This window comes from Pempheris klunzingeri, chromosome 6 (genome assembly GCF_042242105.1).
Source record: "Pempheris klunzingeri isolate RE-2024b chromosome 6, fPemKlu1.hap1, whole genome shotgun sequence".
Taxonomy (NCBI): Eukaryota; Metazoa; Chordata; class Actinopteri; order Acropomatiformes; family Pempheridae; genus Pempheris; species Pempheris klunzingeri.
The window spans coordinates 12,380,100-12,396,351 of NC_092017.1; the positions used below are offsets into that span (position 1 = coordinate 12,380,100).

General features: G+C 40.7%; 3 protein-coding genes across 4 annotated transcripts; 2 read left to right on the top strand and 1 right to left on the bottom strand.

The window, feature by feature from the left end:
- Positions 1 to 16: 16 nt before the first annotated feature.
- On the top strand, positions 17 to 4,761 carry LOC139202451 (putative ferric-chelate reductase 1). Its single transcript, XM_070831940.1, has 12 exons — positions 17 to 213; positions 370 to 518; positions 722 to 813; positions 936 to 1,500; positions 1,602 to 1,655; positions 1,797 to 1,859; positions 2,313 to 2,396; positions 2,520 to 2,611; positions 2,711 to 2,769; positions 3,280 to 3,417; positions 3,541 to 3,584; positions 3,711 to 4,761. Exons 1-12 carry the CDS (start codon positions 18 to 20, stop codon positions 3,828 to 3,830), a joined length of 1,656 nt encoding a protein of 551 aa, XP_070688041.1. The 5' UTR covers position 17; the 3' UTR covers positions 3,831 to 4,761.
- On the bottom strand, positions 4,762 to 8,729 carry LOC139202453 (torsin-1A-interacting protein 2-like). 2 transcript variants are annotated; one of them, XM_070831941.1, is made up of 8 exons: positions 8,601 to 8,729; positions 8,239 to 8,358; positions 7,968 to 8,141; positions 7,312 to 7,407; positions 7,077 to 7,220; positions 6,848 to 6,970; positions 6,718 to 6,765; positions 4,762 to 6,615 (listed from the first exon to the last, which is right to left on the bottom strand). In XM_070831941.1, exons 1-8 carry the CDS (start codon positions 8,671 to 8,673, stop codon positions 5,831 to 5,833), a joined length of 1,563 nt encoding a protein of 520 aa, XP_070688042.1. In that variant the 5' UTR covers positions 8,674 to 8,729; the 3' UTR covers positions 4,762 to 5,830. The 2 variants fall into 2 exon arrangements, with proteins under 2 accessions (XP_070688042.1, XP_070688043.1); XM_070831942.1 differs by having other exon boundaries at positions 8,607 to 8,705.
- A 158-nt stretch (positions 8,730 to 8,887) lies between these two features.
- Positions 8,888 to 16,121, top strand: LOC139203253 (torsin-1A-interacting protein 2-like). The gene is made up of 12 exons (XM_070832944.1): positions 8,888 to 8,947; positions 9,521 to 9,606; positions 9,750 to 9,863; positions 9,964 to 10,035; positions 10,468 to 10,629; positions 11,045 to 11,236; positions 11,344 to 11,505; positions 12,461 to 12,610; positions 12,785 to 12,976; positions 13,084 to 13,245; positions 14,197 to 14,313; positions 14,602 to 16,121. Exons 2-12 carry the CDS (start codon positions 9,573 to 9,575, stop codon positions 15,372 to 15,374), a joined length of 2,130 nt encoding a protein of 709 aa, XP_070689045.1. The 5' UTR covers positions 8,888 to 8,947; positions 9,521 to 9,572; the 3' UTR covers positions 15,375 to 16,121.
- Positions 16,122 to 16,252: the final 131 nt, after the last annotated feature.

Consider the following 16,252-nt stretch of genomic DNA (forward strand, 5'->3'; position numbering starts at 1 on the left):
ACTGTGTTGTGTTACAGATGTGGTTGTGGATGTTGATTGGCTATAGTATCTTCACAAAGGCGCATGGGTATTCAGACGGTGCCTTCCCAGAGGCATGTGGCACAATGTCACCTGTGCATAGAGGACGAAACGGGGTAGCTTTTCCTCCTCAGAGCACTGACCCACCCTATGAGATCACTTACGAACTTGGCAGAAAGGGAGATCCTATTACAGGTATGGAGACAAGTGGAGCCCTTCTCCTGGATATTTGTTTATCACCATCGGTCTTTGTTGCAGTGGTCATTCACCAAGCGCAGAGTTATTACTATCTCTGTCTTCCTTTTCTGATCCTCCACCTTCGCTGTGATAAATCTTCAAACCATTTTTCAGTTTCTCTCCAGAGCCTACAATCAACACCGTTCAGGGGATTTATGTTGGAGGCACGAGAAACAAACAGGGTGGAGGAAAACCATCGTCTTGGAAGCTTCACCCTGCTTCCATCTTTCTCTGCTCGACTCCTGACATGTGAGGGTGTAGCAGTAAGTAACCACCATTATTTCACTATTATTAGAGTATTAGAGGTGATAAATGGATCAATTTATCAATCGATAAATTGAATATCCATACTTTCTGTGTCTACTTTAACTAAGAAATTTTAATGAACTTGAATTGATCAAATTTAAGGTCAAAGCCTTTTCAAGCTTTCTTACAGTTGTTGCTTTACTTTTGTCACTGTCCTCAGAACACTGCTGTTAGTCAAAGAAACAACCAAAGAAAGACTTTGATAAAAGTTACCTGGATACCGCAGGAAGAAGAGCTAAATATCACTTTCAGGTATTCGAACACTTCAACAGATCTACAAAAGTTACCAATAAAGCTGCTCCAGGTTTATTTAATATTACAATTGAGAGCAAAAGTACTGGCATTAACACCTGCGGCTGTCTGATATGTTTCAGAGCCACGTTTGTTCAGTCTGAAGACATATTCTGGGAACGAGTGGATGAGCCTTTCAATCCAATTCTACTCACCACACCACCACCAACTACTCAACCTAGTACTACTGCAAGCACTGTGCCAAGCACTACAATTAGCACTACAACTGCAAGTACTACACAGCCAAGTACTACACAGCCAAGTACTACACAGCCAAGTACTACAACCGCAAGTACTACACAGCCAAGTACTACAACGGCAAGTACTACACAGCCAAGTACTACAACTGCAAGTACTACAACCGCAAGTACTACAACTGCAAGTACTACACAGCCAAGTACTACACAGCCAAGTACCACAACCGCAAGTACTACAACAGCAAGTACTACACAGCCAAGTACTACAACAGCAAGTACTACACAGCCAAGTACCACAACAGCAAGTACTACACAGCCAAGTACCACAACAGCAAGTACTACACAGCCAAGTACCACAACAGCAAGTACTACACAGCCAAGTACTACAACAGCAAGTACTACAAAGCCAATTACACCAAAACTAAATGTAACTAGAATAAATATTGAGGAGGTAAGGAGAGAGATTTTTTTGTTTTGTTTTTTGACATTTTGTAAAAAACAAAAAAAATGTATTTACAGAGCTCCTCATTGTTTCTCTTAATTTTCCTTCAGCGAACAGGTACTGCGTTGATGTCTATCGTCAGTCTTTTAGTGGAAGTGAAAATGGTATGGCTCTCATAAACCCACCCATGACCCCAACCCATAAGCAAATTCCATTTTATATTAAGCTGTTACATGGTGAGACACTGTTGTCAAAAACAATTTATACAAGGATATTAATTTTTCTCTCGCTGTACCTCTCCTCAGGAGCTGTCAGATATACTCACAGCTGTCCTCCACAACAGCCTCTTTTCCCATCGTCTGAGTGTGGTAAGACATGAATTGGTGAGGTTAGATCATCCTCATTCTGCATTCTTGTGCCATTTCCTGTAAATTCCTCATGTACTATATGTTGCTAATTTGAATCTGCCACTGAAATGGCAGACCCCACCAATAACTTTTGCAGAAAACAATGAGAAAAAGCATAAATGGCAAGAAAGAAGTACACAGTAAACTTTTATGTTGTCATTAGCGTTTTCGGTTCACTGTCTGAGTTTCGTATATATTGATGTGCTTTTTCTGATTTTTTTTTTAATGTAATGAAATGAAATAATTAAATAATGTAATCCTTTTAACAGAGAAGCAAATCAGTATAGACTACAAACGTTAAATGACATTTTTAGCTCCCTCAATATCCTGTGCCCTTAAAAAACAAACACTAAATGAATACTAATTATTCAGATGTTTCAAGATGATTAAAAATGCATTGTATTTCTTTTGCAGGCGTCAAGTATATTTTGCAGTCTGCTTTGTATGGCGGCTGAAATAGCAGCCGCGATCTTGTTTTGTGTAGGTGATTCCTGTAATGTGAGTATTACATGTGCAACATTTCTTCAAATCTACGACCACATTTCTCACTTGTTCTAAGGTTATTCTTGACATTTGTGCATGAACCTTTATGTACGTCTCCTCCTGTGTGTGTGTGTTTAGGTCACTGCCCTTGGTCTCACCTGTGCAGTGATAGTGATTAATTTCATAGAGCTGGTTATTCTCTCTCTGTCAATTGGACCCTGTCAGGAGCGGTAGGTCAAACTCCTCTTTTTCTGCCTGAATATTCGACTTAACCCACACATCAACACTTAGTGCACAGCTGTTTTTGTTTCTCTTTTGCTTTGTTCAAGAAAGGAGATCTGTGGTGTTGCTGTCAAACTGTGTTTTATCATTCAAGTGACTTTGACAAGTAAGGAGATTCACCTGATTTTAAAATTTGATGCACTAATTTTGCTCTGTGAGAAGACTTGTTTGATGTCTTTCAAGCAATAGTATGACATTTTGGGAAATATGCTTCAATTCAGACTGTAGGCACTACAACCGCACAGAGTAGCAACACTATATGTTTGTACTGTATTCCCATCCATGGTCCTATTCTCATCAAGCAGTTGCACACACCATTGTTATTTTTCAAGGCTTCAGGTGAGAAGATTAATTCCACCTGTCCAGTAAAAAAAACACAGATACTGCAAACTGGTCTGGTTCTGCTGCTGGCTGTAGCAGAATATTTTCCAGACAAATATGAGTGTTTTATACGTCTTTTCATATAACTCTTCACAAGAATGCAAATAAGCATTTTTCTGAGAATGTCAAACTATTTTTTCATCAGAGACGAACTAATCAATCTTGCATCTCTTCAGATAGTTGCCACTGCCTGTTTATTGCTTTGACTTTATTTCCACATCTGTTTTTCACACAGTTGCTGTCGTCTTTGTTGGTATTTTGGAGCTTGACAACTGCAGAAAGAACACGAACGAGTTTTGGCTCCTGAAAGTGATGATTGCTTACACAGTGTGGATTTTCCTGTTTATAATTTGGATTTTCGTATTCAAAATAGGTGAATGACTTGTAGTATGTGCTGTCTGAATACGATACTATACAATACAATATGAAAAACTGTATGGATGATGGATGATCGTATGAAGAACAAAGTAATATTGATCACTATTTTCTATTACAGAGAGTTTTCAAGAGAGTCTGACCTCGAGGCAGCAAAGTCATAAGGTGAGAGCCTGTCCACTTCATGAACGTGTTTTGTGTTGCCATGAGAATATGCACCATGGCAAATCAAGCTTACAGTTACAATGAAACTTCCTGACTTTTTTGCAACACTGCACCTCTGAATTTCAGAAGAAGCTCTGTGCAGCACGGGTGGCTGTTATTGCTGTCTTGGTAATCCTCAACAGTGGAGCCACAGCTTTCCTTGCAGCCATCATTGTCGGAATATATGGGTGTCGGGATTTTATCTAGATAGGATGAAATAGGTCATGACATGAAACTACAACACATTCGTGAAGTGTAAAGTCTCAGTCTGCGGATCTCATGACTCAGCCTGTTGTTGCTTAAATCAGTGGTTTCTGACGTCATGGAAAGGCTCAGAGTTCACAGTGTAAGGATAAATAGAACATGTCATAGTGCTCAGTATGAAAAGTTTGAAGTTATAAAGTTATAATTTGAAGAGATATTAAGTTTTACCACATGTTGTCTTGATGTAATTATATCAGAATGGGCCCATGAGGTATGTATGTATATATATATATTTTTTTATCTACAGCCATGGTAGTGCCTACAGCAAGGCATGGTTCATAAACAAGCAGCAATTTTATGATTCTTTTGAAGTGTGCTCACAATCAGGTGACTCAATCCAATAATCCAACTCCTGCCAAGACATGGAGGCAGACTAATCAGCCACACTAACAAAATAGTGCAGCAACTTCACGTTCATTAGCACTTGCCAAAAAAAAAAAAGCACAGAACACACACAGTTTTGATCTGGATAAGTTATGTGGACAATATACTGTTTACCATGTCTGTAATTATCACTCAGTCATGAAACAGATTTTGAAACTCTGCTGCTTTGTATTTTGAATCCATTAATAGTTAACTATCTTTAGTATGTAGCCATACCACTAAGTAAATGATTGAACTCCTGCCTCCTGCCTTGCCTTTTACTCCCTTTGTTTTACAATGTGTGGATTGTTTTGACTGTTATACACTTTGTAACTATGTATGGAGAGTTGCTACATAAATAAAATTGATTGCATTATAAAAGTCACGAATGGCAAACTTTTTCTGTACCACTGTTCTGCAAACTCAGCACACAGTAGAAGCACAACTGTGACCAGTACAATAAAATCTTTTAGTAAACAAAATACAATTTATTGAAAATAAAGAGGTAGGTACATTTATTTATATGAGCAAAGCAAAATTCATCTCAGAATGTTAACTTAAGAGAAATTCATGTTTTCACAAAATAACAAATAACTGTTTCCTGTATTTTAAAATTCAAATTTGCACAAATCTGCAAGAAACCTTACAGAAACAGTTTCAAATGATTTATGAGTGATTTGGTACTTTTCAAATATAATTTAATCTTCTCCATATGTGTGTTTAAGGCACATTTCTTTTTACAAATTCAAATCACTTAGTGAAAACCTGTATATTTCAGTGGTTTCTTGATGAGAGGTGCAAAGAACAAACCATTCATTTATACATATACACACACAAACGCATGCTGCTATCACAAAATATTTCAGTCTAGGAAAGCAAAAAAATATCACAAACATACACATTCCGAGATAAAAGCCAGTACAATGGATAGTGAAAGCAAAAGCAAACATTTTTAGTGTAAAACCAATCTAACTGTGTTAACAAGAGAATGAAGCGACACACATCCACAAATGAACAAGAAAAATTTGTTTAAAGTAAGCGATCAACTGTCTGAGAGGCTGGATACAGAACCAGAAATATGAATTTACACCTAAAATAAAGATGTCCTGAGAAGATGAAATAGTTTTTGGTAGAATACAATATAATTGTGATCATTTACCAAAAACACGTGTTAAACGGGTCATGTCTGTGGATAAAGATTTATGATACAGAACAAGGAGAAAACAATGTATTGTATGTCAAAGCTGCAATGTGGATCTCACACCCTGCCTCGGAAATGGAATGATGGTGCAACACCACTGTTTCTTCCTTGTGCAAAGTCTGTACAAGTAGTCAGTCATATGCAACTTAGTGCTGGAAATCTTGTGAGCAGTTAAACAACTGAATTATTAGCACTGGATTGCAGATTGAGTGCAATCTCATCTCTGACAGAGAGAGTTTAACACAGCCTTCAAACATTTTAACTCAAGTCTATATGCAAAATCTAACATGTCTCTGTTTCATAGCTTCTGTACAGCTCCAAGAGGGATCAGATTGGTCCAAACTGGTGTCCTGACTGTCTTTGATGCCAGCTTGGTTTGTCAGCATCCTTTCTGCTCGATTTGCTTCTCAGACACCACAGGCAAGATAAGATGGGAGATGCGGCTCCACAGTCCACCGTACTTGTCACTGTCCATTTTATTGAAGCCCGTTTGGTTGCTGGAGCTCACCAGCTTTTCCTGGACATAGTCCTGCACCATCTCCTCCACCTCTTTAAGACTCTGCTCGCTCCTGACCTCATCTTGAAGCAGCAACACAGTAAACAACAAGAACACACGCTTGTATGCTGCGTTCTCATGGTCGCAGTAGCGATAAAAGATGAGGGTGGAGCCCGGCGGCAGCTCTTCGAAGCGATGAATGACAGCCACGGGTTTGTCTCCTTCAAATGCTGCTTTCAACTGACCGTCAATGTCCAGCTTCACCTCATCGCTGTCCTGGTTGGCTTTGCTGGTTCCATCGATGTGGAGGACAGAGGCATTGAGGGCAGACGAGAAGGAGGCAGCCAGCCGCTGTGCCAGGCAGTGCAGTGTCCTCTCTGCTCTTTGGCCAGCAGTAAAGATGAGGCTGACTGGCTCTGTGGGCTGGGCTGTTTTGAGGTGCCTCTCCAGGTGGATTTTGCTCCTCTTCCACAACTCAGCCCGCTGACTGGGGAACTGAGTCTCAAGTAGAGACAAGTGATCTGCAAACATTTCTGGGTTTACAGCCCTGGGTGGATGCTCTACACCACCTGCAGTCCTTCGGAGTATAGGGCTGTTCTTGTACCCCAGCAAGACTGCATAACTGAGCAGCACCAGGAGCACCCAACGACATAAATACCACATGAATCCTGAAAGGACAGAAGAAAAGATTGAAAAATGCAGTACAGCAAACAATGCAGAACAAGTATCTTTGGATGTAAGATAATGTAACTAAAATGTTTATAGTTTACCTCTGCAGGAATACCCAGAGCTTCTCTTGATAACAGTTTTCTTTATCACTGAAAGAGGAAATTTTGTTAAATCAGTGTCAAAAATGTCCCATTAGATGCTGCTGAGGACTGTCATATTCAGTTGAAATACCTTGTTTTTTGTACTGAACAGTTTCTTTTTGTGTCGGAATGTTTTTCACATATTGTCGCGCTGTGGAGGATTTCTCCGAGGTGAGATAACCGCTTTGGACACGGTGGTTAACTATCGGCATCTCTGAAGATGAGACATAATTTCAAAAATAAAGATGTAAATCCATCGAACAGGTGCTCAACATAATTCTCGTGACTAAAATCAGCCTAAACAAACATGTCTACAATACCAGAGCTCTTGGCTTTGACCTCCATCTTCCTCTTGTACTCGGCCATGCTGGTGATCTTAGAGGTCAACGTATCATGGCTGTCTGGTGATCTGATTTGCGCTGCAGGCTGAGTGGGCGCTATAGGTCCTTTTGTTGATGATCGTACTGAAAACAAACAAGCCAGATTAAGCCAACTGTATTATGTTCCTTTGACGTAATCGTCCCCATGCAGAATGAAGCTATAGCGTTTCCCTACCTCTCTTGGTTTTCGGACAGTCTGCATCTGCATTTACAGTGTGACTGAGTCGACCGAGCACTACACGAGGCGATAAATTCACATCTCCGAGGGCGCCTGATTTACACAGAAGAAAAACCTTTGTAAAATAATAAAACCACTAAAATGCATGTGATTAAATCCGAAAAGTGAATGAAAATCAAAAATGACTGCAGACTTGCAGATTAGATAGATTCTGCCAAATATAAGTCAAAAGTTGGTGAGGCTGTAACTGAGATCTGATGACTGTGATATGACTGTACTTATTTAGAAATTAATAATTTATTAACACCTGCTTTAGTGGACACACAGCCAACTGTGTTCCAATAATATTTCCAAAATCCCAAAGCATGACCTGTGACCTTCGTCAGTGTTGAAACAATAAGTTGATGAATTGGTTAGTTAGTTAGAATTAGTTAGCCATACAACAATTCCAATAATTGGTTTATCTTTGGTTAATAATTGGTTAGTCTGAGCAAAAATGCCAATTGTTTGCTGGTTAAAGCTCTCAAGTGTGTGTGTGAGAGTTTGCTGCATTTTTGTGTTCTATATAATTGTCAGTGATATACATTTAAATGTTGGACTGTTGGTTGCATAAAACGAGCGATAAGAAAATAATCATTAGTTGCAGCCCTAACCTTGGCATATTTTTGGTTTACTAGTGCCATGAGAGGGATCCTGTAGAGTATCAATTTCCTGGTCTTCATTTTTCTCTAGATCCTCTCCTGATTCTTCGACATCCATCTCGTTCTCATCACCACTGTCGCCCACTGCTTCTCCAGCCTCTAGCCGGCTCTTCTTGCCCGGAGACTCTGTTATGAAAACGAAAGCCCCCCCCCATCACCTTAAACAGTCTGTGAAATAAGTGTTGCTGTAAGTAGGTGAATACTGTCAAATGGACCATCCCACCTTCATCCTCTGTACCAGTCTCCACATCTCTGGATCCATTCACAGCACCAGGAGCCTGGTCCTCTGACCCCCGTTTGGTCCTCTTCAGAGGATTCCTGGGGGTCGGCTCATATCTCAATACTAAGGAATAGAAAGAACTGATTATAACGAGTGAATGTCCTCAGCCACTGCACAATGAATAAAATGACAAAGAACTCCTAGATGTTGACGTAAAGCTCATTTGCTTATAGTTTCCTACTCTGATGACAATCTGAACTGAAAAAGTCAGCTAGCGTTAAAGCAGAAATTCAAGGTCTTGTTAAACTTTGAGTGAACTCAGCTAGCTTCGAAGGCTAAGCTAGCTGAGTGGCATATAAGCTCACCTCTACCCGATGACTGCCTCGTTGAACGCCTCAAGGGGCAAGGCGCCTTATTTTCAGAAACACTGGAATCCATTAGAAATTAGCTACAACTCGGGGGAAGGCAAAAACATCACTTGAGACACATAACTGACTTCCTCGTAATTGCTAGGGGGAACAGTTTGAAGTCCGGAAATGGGATGCAGCAAATTATGTCCACAGAAACACGGACACTGCAGAACGTTCCGCCCGGAAGTTGGTGCTCTGCCCGAGCGCCACACGTAGCGTTAGCAATAACTAAAAACCTACGGAACCTAGGTCATACCTCACGCCGATGTGATCGAAGATACCTCTGGTACGAAATGATAATTGTGAGCAACAACTTAAAAAATACATTAATTAAGTTACAAGAAGGCGGCTTTTACAGTAGTGCATGATTTTGCGAACCGTTAGCTAAAGTAGCATCTCTCTGCCGACTAGCTTAAGCTAGCTAACCTGTCTGTCAGTTAACCTGCTAGCTGCTTAACTAATCAGCAATGAACATACATTTTATATGCTTCTAACCACTTAATTAACTAACTGGTTAACTAACTGCTAACTATTGTCTTCGGTTTGCCTACAGGGTAAATTAACTGTTACTGGCTGCTATTTACAGAAAACGTCGTTACAGTGACAGTTTAATGATTCTTTGAGTATGTACATTAATTGTTTTGTGTGTTGACAGTTTCACTGATCGATAACCTTGCATGTTATCTGTGTCAAACTGTTGTTCATTGAAAACGTGGGGAGTTTAAACTGTTTTAAAGACTAATGATGGTGTGACAACATCACTGACAACATCACCTGGGACTTTGGACATGTGATGAGTAACTGGTCAACACTGATAAATGCGCCCGGGTCTTAGCTTGTAAAACAAATGTTATCTCCAATATTTTTAAATGCAGCTTTTGAGCCGCCCGGTGAACCATCTTGAGTGAACTGCCCCCATCCAAAGTCATGGCAGAGCAAGACACCCACCAGCACACACCAGGTACTGTAACCCCAATGATAAAAACCAGATATCAGTCATACTGGACTAGTGTATGTTTTGAAAACATAAATACAACACAAACACAAAATAGTGCTATAAATGTATGCCTACGTGATATGTCACTATTTACTTTTTTAAATCAGAAGTCAGGGATGAAGAAACGCTGTCCACAAATATGATGCAAGTCCCATCAAGTGATGAGCACAAACAAGAGGAGGCATTCATTGCTCCAAATGTAAAGCAGCAGCTCTCAGAAGGTAAAATATTAAAGCAAGATCAAACTAATCCCTTCAATGTATCTTTACTAATCTGCATGTACTGTACCAATCAAATATGGTCTCTATCTCACCAAACAAGACTCATCTGCATCCACAAATGGAGAGACTAAAATGGGCAATGGTGCAGAATTGGAGCAGGCTGATATTAAAAGTAAGTAAATGTTATAATGTCAGTGTGCCATTTGCTCAGTGTGATGGTTGTTGTGTTTGTCTTTCCCGTGGTCCCTCATAAGTATGTATTTTTTACCACATGTATATATAAAACATGCATGTATACATACATGTGATGTGTTCATGTGTAAGTTAATGGTATCACAGAATGTCTTGTCTCTGCACTTCACTTAAAATTGTTACTACAGTAGTTTGTCATATCTGTCTTATGTTATTAGTAATGTGTCATCTACAATTATCCTTGTAAACTTGTTGTAAATGAACTTGTAGGTAGGTTGAAGAAAAAGCGAGTAGTTCTGACCATATAACAGATCTGGAATAGAAATGAAAAGAGGTTTCTCAAAAATTGAAAATCAAGCATATTCAGTCAGACTATGACACAGATGACACTTAATTTCTGTTTTTGCTACAGACGATGGTTCAGCAGAGGAGACGGTGGTGCCTCTTACAGAAGGATCTCCTTCCCTAGATGAGGCCAGCAACCCACCTCAGGCTGATGACGGAAGTCATGGTGATTACAACAGAGAGCCAGCAAGAACTGAGCAGCTGACCACGATAGGTGAAGATATTTCCAGTGAGTGTTACAATTGTAGTGTTATGAGAGGTGATTCAGACATTATTATTCATTGTATTTACAGTTTTTAAAGAGCCAGGGCAACTACATTTTACTCAGTTTGGTAAAGCTTGATACAGCTTGAACAAGTGTCACAAAATGACACTTGTTCAAGCTGTATCAAGCCGAGTAGATGGACCCAAAGCAAGACCAAAGCAAGAAACCTCAGGCAACAATAAGTCAAATACTAACGCTGGAGAGAGTGAGTCTGACTTTTCTGAAATTAAAATTAATGAATGTGTTCGCAGGTGGGAAGCCAGTGAGGGAGCACAGACACGTAGCTGCACACGTGACATCTAGTGGTTGGCTCGTTTAGTTTAGTTAAGTTTGCATCAACCTGTTTTTTTTTTTTGTTTTTTTTCTCCCATTTGGTCAGATGACGTAAACCGCCTGCGGACAGATTTAGCTCCTGAGGAAGAAGATGATATGCAGGAGGACACAGCATCCTCAGAGGAAATCTCTGCTGAGGATGGGAAAGATGGACAGAGAAATACTGTTGAAGCCATTGGTCCTACCACTCAGGACACTACTGAACCTACAGATCCAGTGGTTAGTGGAAGTCTCGGAGGTAATTTTGTTACTTTGCCCTTTATGTTTTGTTAGTGTCATTGAGATCACCGAGTAAATGACACAGACTATGACACAGATGACACTTAATTTCTGTTTTTGCTACAGACGATGGTTCAGCAGAGGAGACGGTGGCGCCTCTTACAGAAGGATCTCCTTCCCTAGATGAGGCCAGCAACCCACCTCAGGCTGATGACGGAAGTCATGGTGATTACAACAGAGAGCCAGCAAGAACTGAGCAGCCGACCACGATAGGTGAAGATATTTCCAGTGAGTGTTACAATTGTAGTGTTATGAGAGGTGATTCAGACATTATTATTCATTGTATTTACAGTTTTTAAAGAGCCAGGGCAACTACATTTTACTCAGTTTGGTAAAGCTTGATACAGGCCTCTAACAAGTGTCATTTTGTGACATGGCCCAGCTTACTTTGTTCTGCTCAGGTCAGTTTATTGTGTGTTCTACGCAGCGCTTGTGGTGTGGTGTTGTGTTCTGTGGAATGGGTGCAGAGCTCAAATAGTTTGCACCAATGCCATAACTTTAGACAGTGAGTCTCTTGTGAGGTTTAATCATGCCCATTGCATTTACCTTAAAACATATGGACATCTTGCTCAGTTACAGAAATCCGTTCTGCCATTTAATACCACACAATTTTCTGTTGTTCTACATATTCTAAATTCAAGGTTTGGAAACAGGCAAGTGCACTTTGCAAGCTTTGTGTGGCTGTTTGCAGAGACAAAATTACAGTCTTGTGGCCAAAGCACCTAAACTAGTCACTGCAGTGTGTGCAGGCTAGCCATCTAATTTGCATCCTGCATTTTACCATCCATGTCATGTAATTGGTTGCTTTGTTTATAGTGGTACTTTGTGGTGTCTTTTTCATCATCTTTGATACTAAAAAGAGTCAGATACCCTCTTTAACTAACTCAGACTGCTGAAATCTCATTTTTACACAGAATGAGATTTTGTCCCCCATCACTTATATTAAAATCCTGTTAGAAAGGGATCTTTTCATGGAATAGAGAAGCAATTATAGCAGCTAACAACTGTATTTAATTGGCATATGAGTATTTGTAAGATACATTTTAAGAAAATGTAAATTTGTGCTTTAATTCTGTGTGATTAAAAAGGCAACTCTCACTGCACTTTTTAAATCCCACTGAAAATGTAACTAGCGAAGACACCGAAGCTTGAGCTGTTGTTGAAGATGAACTGTTATTATCAGGAGACTGCCACACTGGGGAGAAGAAAGCACCAGAAACAACTGCTCCATTAACCCCGGGTGTCAGAGAGGAGGACCGAGTAGATGGACCCAAAGCAAGACCAAAGCAAGAAACCTCAGGCAACAATAAGTCAAATACTAACGCTGGAGAGAGTGAGTCTGACTTTTCTGAAATTAAAATTAATGAATGTGTTCATAGGTGGGAAGCCAGTGAGGGAGCACAGACACGTAGCTGCACACGTGACATCTAGTGGTTGGCTCGTTTAGTTTAGTTAAGTTTGCATCAACCTGTTTTTTTTTTTTGTTTTTTTTCTCCCATTTGGTCAGATGACGTAAACCGCCTGCGGACAGATTTAGCTCCTGAGGAAGAAGATGATATGCAGGAGGACACAGCATCCTCAGAGGAAATCTCTGCTGAGGATGGGAAAGATGGACAGAGAAATACTGTTGAAACCATTGGTCCTACCACTCAGGACACTACTGAACCTACAGATCCAGTGGTTAGTGGAAGTCTCGGAGGTAATTTTGTTACTTTGCCCTTTATGTTTTGTTAGTGTCATTGAGATCACCGAGTAAATGACACAGACTATGACACAGATGACACTTAATTTCTGTTTTTGCTACAGACGATGGTTCAGCAGAGGAGACGGTGGCGCCTCTTACAGAAGGATCTCCTTCCCTAGATGAGGCCAGCAACCCACCTCAGGCTGATGACGGAAGTCATGGTGATTACAACAGAGAGCCAGCAAGAACTGAGCAGCCGACCACGATAGGTGAAGATATTTCCAGTGAGTGTTACAATTGTAGTGTTATGAGAGGTGATTCAGACATTATTATTCATTGTATTTACAGTTTTTAAAGAGCCAGGGCAACTACATTTTACTCAGTTTGGTAAAGCTTGATACAGGCCTCTAACAAGTGTCATTTTGTGACATGGCCCAGCTTACTTTGTTCTGCTCAGGTCAGTTTATTGTGTGTTCTACGCAGCGCTTGTGGTGTGGTGTTGTGTTCTGTGGAATGGGTGCAGAGCTCAAATAGTTTGCACCAATGCCATAACTTTAGACAGTGAGTCTCTTGTGAGGTTTAATCATGCCCATTGCATTTACCTTAAAACATATGGACATCTTGCTCAGTTACAGAAATCCGTTCTGCCATTTAATACCACACAATTTTCTGTTGTTCTACATATTCTAAATTCAAGGTTTGGAAACAGGCAAGTGCACTTTGCAAGCTTTGTGTGGCTGTTTGCAGAGACAAAATTACAGTCTTGTGGCCAAAGCACCTAAACTAGTCACTGCAGTGTGTGCAGGCTAGCCATCTAATTTGCATCCTGCATTTTACCATGTCATGTAATTGGTTGCTTTGTTTATAGTGGTACTTTGTGGTGTCTTTTTCATCGTCTTTGATACTAAAAAGAGTCAGATACCCTCTTTAACTAACTCAGACTGCTGAAATCTCATTTTTACACAGAATGAGATTTTGTCCCCCATCACTTATATTAAAATCCTGTTAGAAAGGGATCTTTTCATGGAATAGAGAAGCAATTATAGCAGCTAACAACTGTATTTAATTGGCATATGAGTATTTGTAAGATACATTTTAAGAAAATGTAAATTTGTGCTTTAATTCTGTGTGATTAAAAAGGCAACTCTCACTGCACTTTTTAAATCCCACTGAAAATGTAACTAGTGAAGACACCGAAGCTTGAGCTGTTGTTGAAGATGAACTGTTATTATCAGGAGACTGCCACACTGGGGAGAAGAAAGCACCAGAAACAACTGCTCCATTAACCCCGGGTGTCAGAGAGGAGGACCGAGTAGATGGACCCAAAGCAAGACCAAAGCAAGAAACCTCAGGTAACAATAAGTCAAATACTAACGCTGGAGAGAGTGAGTCTGACTTTTCTGAAATTAAAATTAATGAATGTGTTCACAGGTGGGAAGCCAGTGAGGGAGCACAGACACGTAGCTGCACACGTGACATCTAGTGGTTGGCTCGTTTAGTTTAGTTAAGTTTGCATCAACCTGTTTTTTTTTAGGCCATAGCGTCTCGATGATTGTCCTTAAAAAAACAGTTCACTAACACTGTTTGTTGTGTATTACTTGATGCACGTTCATCACCACGCATGTGCCTTCTCTCCATAGGAAGTAGAAGATACCTGTTAGCAGTGGGTGTAGCGGTAGTTGTTGCCATCCTGGTGCAGTATCTCCTCCAACCTGAGTCTCCACCTCAGAAAAAAGATGTGCGGCAAATAGACATCTTCCTCAAGCAGATGGATAAATTAAAGACTCAGTTCCCAAACCAGCGTGCTGAGCTGTGGACCAGGAGCAGGATCCACATGCTGAGGCACCTCCAGATGGCCCAGCCCACAGAGCCAGTCAGTCTGATCCTCACTGCAGGTCTCAGGGCTGAGAGGACACTGCACTGCATGGCTCAGGGCCTGGCCTCCGCCTTCTCTTTGGCCCTCAACGCCTCCATCCTCCACATCGACGGAGCCAGCAAAGCCAGCCAGGACAGCGACCAGGTCAAACTGGAAATTGACAGCAAGCTGCAGGGAGCTTTCGAAGGAGACAAACCGGTGGCTGTCATTCACCGCTTTGAGGAGCTGCCTCCGGGCTCCACCCTTATTTTTTATCGCTACTGCGACCACGAAAACGCTGCTTACAAGAAGACATGCCTGATCTTCACAGTACTGCTGGAGGATGAGGAGGAGACTCTTGCCAAGAGTCATTTGAGTACTGTAGAGGAGATGGTGGACGACCACCTTCAGAAGAAGTTCCTCTCCAGTGGCCATCCTGTATCTTTTGACAGGATGGACCTTGACAAATACAGTGGATTATGGAGCCGTATTTCTCACCTCATCCTGCCCGTGACTGCAGACGAACGGATAGAACATGAAGGGTGCGAGGGGACATAAATAATGCCGCTTATTTGAACTTCCTCTGCCTGTTTTCCTCACTGGGCGACTGTAGTCTTTCTCAGGCTAGTAACAGTGGTTTTAAAGCCCCAATGGCTTCTTATATACTATGATGAAGCTCACTACAGATGAAGACATTAAGTAGAAATAAGACTTTTAAGGTTATGCTATGGAATATTTGTAAAAGATCTGTGGATATTCATCATGAAGAAATGTTTAAAAAAAAAAAAAGGCTGTGGTCCTTTATTGTTATAATTATTAATGCTTAGATGAAATCTAATTTTAGATTCAACTGGATTTTACAGACTGTGCAATTTTAATGGTAATTTCTGCGATTTGTTTTTTTTTGTGAATTTTAAATGTTATTTAATGCAAGACTCCTGTGGATAATGGTCACAAATGTCTTCTGTCTCATACCTACTTGGCACCACTTGCCTTAACTGCACTTCCCATGTCCCATTTTCTATGTACATGTTCACATGTCACACTACAGGAAGAAGATTGGTGAAAGTAAGTGCATACAGTGACTGTGCCTTAAAGTACAAATAAACAGCTCAGTTCCAATTACCCATTTGTTGTCGTTGTAGTGAACGCTGCCGCCGCTAGAGGGCAGCAAAACCACAGCTGAAACTGGGCTGCTGAGTGGCATCAGATCTATTATGCAACAGGCTGCTGCTGCTCTCTGTATGACCTCGGAATCTGCTTCACAACCTTAAACTGCACATTAAATCTCAAAGTTCATTATTAGCCCGAAGCTTGTTGTGATTTCTCCCCCACTCATGACAAATGGAAAAAAAAAAAAAAGTCGTGGTGTGCATCATGTCTGAGAGGTCGCTTGAGAGAACTCCTCCTCGCCGGCTTGACCAGGTCCGCCTCCC